The 8057-nt window shown below is 51.9% G+C and overlaps 1 protein-coding gene across 1 annotated transcript; it reads left to right on the top strand.

Annotated features, from left to right (window-relative positions):
- The first annotated feature begins 728 nt into the window (after window positions 1-728).
- On the top strand, window positions 729-7336 carry LOC125716606 (ceramide synthase 2-like). The gene is made up of 11 exons (XM_048989082.1): window positions 729-832; window positions 1938-2102; window positions 2898-3015; window positions 4112-4230; window positions 4365-4422; window positions 4639-4689; window positions 4776-4868; window positions 5137-5265; window positions 5728-5834; window positions 5960-6116; window positions 6219-7336. Exons 2-11 carry the CDS (start codon window positions 1939-1941, stop codon window positions 6405-6407), a joined length of 1185 nt encoding a protein of 394 aa, XP_048845039.1. The 5' UTR covers window positions 729-832; window position 1938; the 3' UTR covers window positions 6408-7336.
- The last annotated feature ends 721 nt before the right edge of the window (window positions 7337-8057 follow it).

The raw sequence follows: 8057 nt of genomic DNA, 5'->3' as shown, positions 1-8057 counted from the left end.
GTCGGCTGAGGTCATGACCCTCTGTCGGCTGAGCTCATGCCCCTCTGTCGGCTGAGCTCATGACCCTCTGTCGGCTGAGCTCATGACCCTCTGTCGGCTGAGCTCATGCCCCTCTGTCGGCTGAGCTCATGCCCCTCTGTCTAGGACAGAGCTTTCCAAGCCAGTCTGCAGGGATCCGCAAACAGTCCACATTTTTGCTCCCTCGCAGCTCCCTGACAGACAGTCCACATTTTCGCTACTGAGAGTTGGGAGGGAGCAAAAACATGGACTGTCTGGGGGTCCCCGAGGACGACGTTGGGAGACACTGGTCTTGGATACTGCTCTCCAGTCCAGTGGATATATTCCCCAGAACGGCACTTTTTGTCTTCAATACTTGTCATCAATACTTAAGCCCAGGCAATGGGGGAAGGCTGGTTTTTATGGGATTTAACCCCTAACCCCCCCCCCCCCACACACACACACACACAAACAATTATAAAACTATTTAGCTTTTAGCTTTGATAGATATCCTGCCTGGAAGGTGAAGGCTAGATAAGCATAGGCCTACTTCGTGGTCGGTGAATAAGTGTGCGATAATTAACGTTTATGATAAATGTGAACAGAACCCCGGACAGCCGTAGCATCGGGGACCCTCTCCCGATGCGGGCTATATGTGCCTCCATACAGGGGTCCGTCGCAGATCCGGGGGAAGGTATTGATACGGTCGGAGGGGGCCGGGGGCAGTGCAGGTGTGCGCGGAGGTGGGCGTTTCCTCGCGGAGATAAACGGAGGCAGCCGGGCGGCGTCGCTCCAGTGCAGAGTCGGAGCCGAGCAGCTCTCTTCCTTCTTTCAGGTACCCTTTTGAATTTTTAATCCGTTTCTCAATTTTGCTGTTATTTTTCTCCTTCTTTAACATCGACGCATTATTTAATAGTCAATTTATACTCGGAGATTTGTTATTTTGGTTGGTTATTATTTGGCGACGTATCTGTTTATTTAGTCTTATTACGCATCCATCCATCTTCCGACCGCTTATCCTTGACGTGACGGCGGGGTTATTTCGTTATTTTGAATCTAATTTATTTCTAGGAGTGTATTTTCCAGCAGCGGGTCCATCATTAACCTTTCCCGTGGTCTCCCTTGGCTACAGTTTGACGTTTGCTGCGTTTGCGTCGATGGGGAAATTAATAACTTTTGACTCTGGCCGATAGCGATCCGGGACGTTTTAAGCGATCTTTACACGAGTTACACTGTTCGCATCTTCATAAATGCAATAGTAGGCTTAATGGTAATGCGCGATTGTAACCCGACGTTTCTGTGGTTTTATTGCCCGTTTAGTTCAGGGAGTGCGAAATATGACTGGAGTGTAATATCCTGGCTAGTACTTTGCTCTAGGTAAATTGTACAGCGGGATCTGAGGAGACCTGAACCGATACACCTGTCTGCCAGGGGATGATGGTTTGGATACACGAACAGATCGCCTCGGATCGTAGGCTTTTTTATTTATAGCTGTCAAACTGTAATTCCGAACTCTGATCGTCGCGTTATGTCTGTGAAACGACGCCGCTGCTTTAGTTTAAAACTAGGATGTACGTCCTATTGCCCGGGTAGCAGCAGGACCCAAGGGGAGTCAGGGGTCGCATGTTCCTTTTAATGTCAAACGTCGCTGTCCACGTCGCTGTCATCCCCGTCGAGACCGTTAAGGGCGCGCTCCCGAGTCTGCTTCCCCGCGCACGTTCCAGATGCGCGCTCCCCCATCTGTGTAATTGGATACGAACTCTTAGTCTGGCTTTCTGTATAAGTGCTGTGTGCAGCACTTCCTAAAAGGTGCCTGGCAGCAGTTTCCCCTTTGCAGTCTGTACCCTTTGTGTCCAATCGCTGTGATGTTTTCTGGACTTGGGAACAATGCCGGGTCACGCTACACCTTAGGAATGACCTTCCCCGTTCTTCCATTTTAGGATGGAGTTTCTAAACCAATGGTTATGGAGACATGAATATTGGTTACCTCCAGGCGTCACCTGGAAAGATATGGAGGATCTGGAGAGCTACCCACTGCCCCGAGATCTCCTCGCCACTCTGGGCCTGGCCCTCGCATTTATCGCCCTGCGCCAAGTCTTCGAGCGGTGAGACCCTGAGCGGTGTATCCAGCCCCCCCCCCCACAGTGTTTTGACTGCACTCTGGGGTTATTTAATTACTTTGCTTGGATGGTGCAATGTAATATGTGAAAGGCGGATTAATGCGAAGCGGTATGTGAACGAGGGGGGGCCCTTGGTGCTCGGTAAAGGTTCCACATGTCACCCAAGGCTCTGTTTCTGGAGGAACCAGCGTGTAACCCCCCCCCCCCCCCATTAGGCTCTCTCCCCTCCGCTTAGCGGGAGCCTTAGAGTTACAGGCGATGCCACAAACAAGGGGCCTTGCTGACACTCTCATGTGACAGCTGTGTCACCCGCAGCCCACCAACCCATCCTGCTGTGTCATTGTTTACTTCCTCTATGAGATGGAGATTCCCAGTGACATGTGTCACACCAGGGTAGCGGCTAAGGGGCTTGATGCTCCGATTCCAAACAGGCTGCTGCTGTTGGAAATGAACGTAAACAGTTTCATCAGTCTATTTAGTTATTGAAATGGGTCAAGGGTCAGAATTGGGCACTTAATCTTAAGCAGGGTGCAGTTAGAGACCTTCGCTGGATTTACTGATCTTTGCTGGTCCTCATCACTACTCAAAAGAGTAACTTCCAGAAAGTACAAATCCAGACCAAGGTTTCATTTCAGCCAGTCAGTTGAGTATAGAGTTATAGTCCCAGAGTACTCAGTTAGTTGGTTGAAACAAAATCTTGGTCTGGATTTGTACTTTCTGGAAGTTACTTTTACGCAAGGTCAAGGGAGTGTTGGCCAAGGTGTATTTCCCCTCTTGCAGGTTGGTGGCGCTGCCCCTCAGCAGGTGGCTGGGGGTGCGGGATAGAAATCGTATCCCGGCTGCTCCTGTCCCGACGCTGGAGGCCTTCTACGGCAGCCGTGGGAACCAGCCTTCCCAGGTATGTTCCGTGTCCGACACGTCTCTGCGGGTCCTATCGGGATTTACATCATGCGTCCTCGTCTCACCTGCACCGCATCAACCCTCTGAGGCACTTAGCTTCAGTGCGGAACTATCATGCTACGCGCAAGCATTCTTAGGTCTTGGATGAATGTCTTTGACATTGTAAAATTTAAAATTATTGAGTATGGACTTCTGTGGGAGGGAACAGCATTGAGTTATTTACAATTCCCCCACCTCATTGCTAATTTGCAAGCCACTTGTTTCCATGAAGTACCCATAATTCTCTGCGGTTGTAAACCGCACAGGTGGTGAGGGGGAGGTCACATGACGAACAACCCCATCAGGGCTCGCCTCAGAGGCTCATTTGCTCCGTGTTTTTTCTTGCCGCTGTGTATTCCGAGGTATTCGGATCCCCCTGCGTCCCACCGCTGACTCTACCTGATCTGTCCCTAAACAATTAAATCCTCCCGTAGGAGAGGAGCATGTAGACTCTGGAGACCCATTTCTTATGGAGGGGGGTGAGGGGGGTGTAGATGTAGCACTGGGTCATGTGACCGCAGTTGAGATGAATAACAATACAGTGAGGTGTGATGGCCGCATACCGCATGCATCAAGCATGGCGCCTCCAGCTCTAATCACAGCTCTGCCTGCTCCCACAGCTCACAGACGTAGCCTACAGCTCACAGACATAGCCCACAGCTCACAGACATAGCCCACAGCTCACAGACGTAGCCCATGGCTCTGCCAATGTCATTTTTCTAAGCGGTGACAGACAGAACGTCCTTCTTGTTCTTGGGTCACGTCCCACCTTTCATGGCTCTCACCTTTCTGCAGGTTTCGAAACTATCTGGTGACTCCATAAACTGACTCATCGCTTGACTGTCTGTGTGACTCGATTTTTATTCCGAAATAACTTCCAGTCATGACTGCGATACCATGTCTTTGATCATTAGAGGATTGTGGGTAATGGCCTGGATTGTGCCTCTGGCACATGCTCTTTCCTCCTACTAGAAACAGCCCAGTGCACTCAGGCATGAGGGGGGGGGAGGGGGGTGTGGAGCCCAGTCTAACGTTTCCTCCATCTGCTGTCTCAGAGAGAAGTCCTTGGTCTGGCCAAACAGTGTGATCTCACGCGGAGGCAGGTGGAGGTGTGGTTCCGATGCCGGAGGAACCAAGACCGGCCCACTAACACCAAGAAGTTCTGTGAGGCCTGGTGAGAAGCCCCCCCGGACTCACACCACGTTGTCTTGCTCGCATAATTTGGTTGGCAAATGCAAGTCACGCCCACCATGATAAAGACTTCGCTTGCAAGCGTCTGCTTTCCTAATGCCGGTCTCCCTTTGGCAGTTGGCGCTTTGCCTTCTACCTCGCAGCGTTCTCCGCCGGCCTCGCTTCGCTCCTCGACGTGAGTATCTCCGAGCCCGAGGAGGGAAGGTCACGGTGAATGCAGCTAGGGTCATTACCCTCAGGGGTGCTATCCGCCATCGTTGATCACTGGACTCTGTAATCCTTAAATTGCTGAATTGCCCACCCCAAGTGACGTCCTGCCTCTCGGCTGGGGCAGCTGGTGCCTCTTAGTGTGTCGCGCATGTGAGTCTCAGGATCTCGCTCTGCCTTACAGAGCCCCTGGTTCTGGGATCGGAGAATGTGCTGGAAGGCATACCCTCGTCAGGTGAGTCTCTGCCCGACCCCACCCCGCCAAAAGCAGAATGTCACTGGGGAGGGGGACACTCACGTCTTTCTGCTCTGCTCCCCCAGTCCGTACAGACTGCTCACTACTGGTATTACCTCCTGGAGCTGGGTTTTTACTGGTCCCTGCTGTTCTGCGTTTCTGTGGACATCAAGAGGAAGGTGAGGCTGTGACCCCCAGCCCCCCAAGTTCACCTTGACCCTCATCTCCCCCCGGTTAATGTTTCACTCAGTAGCTCTCACCTGCTTCCCTGTGCCGTTCCCTCAGGCCACCATGGACGCCATGTGCTATTAGTTTGACTCACTGGCTGTTCAGCCAGAACTCTGGTGCTGCATTTTGTGTGTCTGTATATGCGTGTGTGTGTGTGTGTGTGTGTGTGTGAGAGTGGGTTTGTTTGTCCCTCCACCCTCAGCGATTCTCTGCTTCCAGGACTTCAAGGAGCAGATCATCCACCATGTGGCCGCCATCGTCCTCCTTGGATTCTCCTACTGCTCCAACTACGTCCGCATCGGCACTCTGGTCATGCTAGTCCACGACTCATCGGACTTCCTGCTGGAGGTGAGCGCCCCCTATGGGTCACCGCGGGACCAACCCCCCCCACCATGTTTTTGCCCAGAAGCTGACTGCCTTTCAGAGGAACTATTAAAACTTGCTGTGACAGAGTCCTTGTGAGATGCGTGAGGATGTGATAGGCAGCCCATAATCCCCTTCATTCAGAGATCAGCCCGGGTCTCCCACGTTGAGCACGTCAGCTGATTCCCTGCAGCCAAACGGGAATAACGAGTTTGCAGGGGGGCGTGTACTCAGTCCGGTGATTTTTTTGTTGTTGCAGAACATGCCTCAGGGTGCTTGCCTGAGCTCATCTGAAAGCGCAGCCGCTCTGCACGGCCCTGATCTCCTGTATCAATATTGTCCTGCATCACTGGAGTTCCAGTTTCACATGTGTGCTCAGGCCCGCCTGTAGAGGACGCTGTGCTGGGTCACGACAAAGGGTTCACCGTGTGCTCACTCTGTCCACAGTCAGCCAAGATGTTCAACTACGCCGGCTGGAGGAGGACGTGTGACTTCCTGTTCGTGCTTTTCACAGTGGCATTCCTGGTGACCCGCCTAGTGGTGTTTCCCAGCAAGTAAGAATCTGTCGTCATTTCCTCATAGATGTGATCTTTCAGGAAGTGGCATCATGGGTCATGTGATCACAGAAAACCCACTAGCCTGGCAGCTCATAGCTGTTTCCTGGCTTTCTTCCCACCAGGATCATCCACACCACCCTGATCCTCTCCATGGACCAGTTCCAGCCCTTCTTTGGATTTTACTTCTTCAACGGGCTCCTTTTGGTGCTCCAGGGGCTCCACATCTTCTGGGCTTGGCTCATCCTGCGCATGGTCTATAAGTTCCTCTGCCACGGGCAGGTGAGCATGTTCACCACCCCCCTTCCACAGGCCCAGGGTGGGGCTCAGGGGTCTCCATAACAATGAGGCCATTCACTGTGGAGCTGCTTTCTGCCCTTATAGGTGGAGAAGGACGAGCGTAGCGATGAGGACAGTGACCCTGAGGAAGTGGGGGAGGAGGAGGAGCCACAGTGGGAGAGGGGAAAAGAAGCCCTCAACTGCAGCCTGGCCGTGCTGGCAAACAACTGCGTCCTGAGCAACCTGACCAGCCAGAGAGGAACTGCGAGCACTCAGCCCAGCAAAACGCGATAGCGGCCCTGGGTGGGCGGGGCTCAGTGTGGTGGGCATGGCCATGTGCAGAGTGGGTGTGGCTCTGTGTGGTGGGCTGGGCTCTGTGTGTGAGGGGCAGGGCAACTGTCCCACACAGTTAATCTGCTTTAGTGCTGTTTGGCACCTTAAATGCATTATTTTGTCACGAGGTACGGGGAACCACACGTAGGTTCATCACAGTTTGAGATGATTCAGTAACTCCCCGGAACCAGGAGTGTGTATGTGTACACACACACACACACAGCCCACACTGTAGCATGTCTGAGGACCCTGTGTCGGTCCCTGAAGGGGTGGGAGTCTGCTGGGAGGACTTCTCACTGCGACGTGCTATCAGCCCACACCTGGCTCTCATCGCCTAAATCTGCTTCGGTTGTCCTGTCATTTCAGCTTCTAAATGTAACTCAGATGCAGACAGTTCACCAGCCATGCACCAAGACTGTCAGATAACGTTTGACCGGCCCGAACATGCCGACCGCGTTACAGAGCTTGACTGCAGCGACCTCAGATAAACCTGCTTCAGCTTGGGTTCGGAACCTTCTTTGAGCAAAGACACAAACAGCACGCTAGTAACCAAGCTGAGGACACCATACAATTCAGGGAAGAGCCTGGCGTACCACTCCAAAGTCTCGCAATACCACCAGTAAGAGTCAGTACTCCTGATGTTTTGAGTTACATTTACGATGTAGATATGTCCTGCTTGTTTTTTTTTTTGTAGTCGTTGGATTGAGTGTTTAGCGTTTCTTGTAAAGGTAGCTTTTGTTTATGAAGCTGTCTGCTTCCCTGCTGATTCATTAGTCTGTTGTATGAAAGCAGCGTCAGAGCTCCCCCTGCTGACAGACCCTGCTCTGCATGTTAGCAGCTTGTCGGTTTGTCTTCTCCCCTTTGCTTTCCAATAAATTCACTCTGGTCCAGTTTCTGCCCAGGAGTCGTCGTGGTTCACAAACCTCATGTGCTTACTGAGCCTTGAAGAACTTTCAGAAGAAGCTGTAAGATTCGTCATCCACAGCTTACCGAGGGGAGGGTCCTCGCCTGGCACACATTGCCCCCCCCTCCAGAACGTAATGGGCCCTCACTCAGTGATAAATAGAGAACAGATGAACTCAGTAAATTAACAGAGAGAGCTAATAACAGGGGTGGTGTGTGGTGCTCTTTGGGTTAGGACCATGTCTGTCATCAGATGGTTGTTGGTACAAATCCCATGGTCAGGAGGAAGGCCCTTTTGCTCTCTCAATTGGATAAGAACATCTACTAATGCAGTGTTTCTCAACCTGGTCCTCGGGGACCCCCAGCCTCCATCCCAGGTCAAAAATGTGGACGGTCCAGGGGATCCTGAGGTTTGAGACACACTGAAGAAGTAAATATATTAAATGGAGAGAATATGCTTTATTGTTACAAGTGAGCCGGTAGCGTTGGCCAGGTAACTGGCCAGTAAGCTGTTAAAAATAAATGGCGTAAATAAAGAATAACATGCTACAGGTGGATAGATGAAGACGTCTACAGTCTCTGCCGTCGAAGCAGCAGCGCTACCATTTCTCTGCATGTGCTGAGCTGGCTCACTTTTTGGACAAGCTGATTAACCTTTAAAAAGAGCTTCTCAGTAGCGGCTTGGGACACTGTGGGAGGGGGCAGGTG

The sequence above is a fragment of the Brienomyrus brachyistius genome, chromosome 21 (genome assembly GCF_023856365.1).
Source record: "Brienomyrus brachyistius isolate T26 chromosome 21, BBRACH_0.4, whole genome shotgun sequence".
NCBI lineage: Eukaryota > Metazoa > Chordata > Actinopteri > Osteoglossiformes > Mormyridae > Brienomyrus > Brienomyrus brachyistius.
The sequence above is the reverse complement of the archived record's forward strand: the minus strand, read 5'-3'. Positions and strand labels throughout refer to the sequence as shown.

Coding starts and splice junctions, on each gene's coding strand:
- LOC125716606 (XM_048989082.1), top strand. CDS start 1,939: ATGGAGTTTCTAAACCAATGGTTATGGAGACATGAATATTGGTTACCT. Junction 2,103..2,897: donor CTGCGCCAAGTCTTCGAGCG/GTGAGACCCTGA, acceptor CCCCTCTTGCAG/GTTGGTGGCGCTGCCCCTCA. Junction 4,231..4,364: donor AAGAAGTTCTGTGAGGCCTG/GTGAGAAGCCCC, acceptor TCCCTTTGGCAG/TTGGCGCTTTGCCTTCTACC.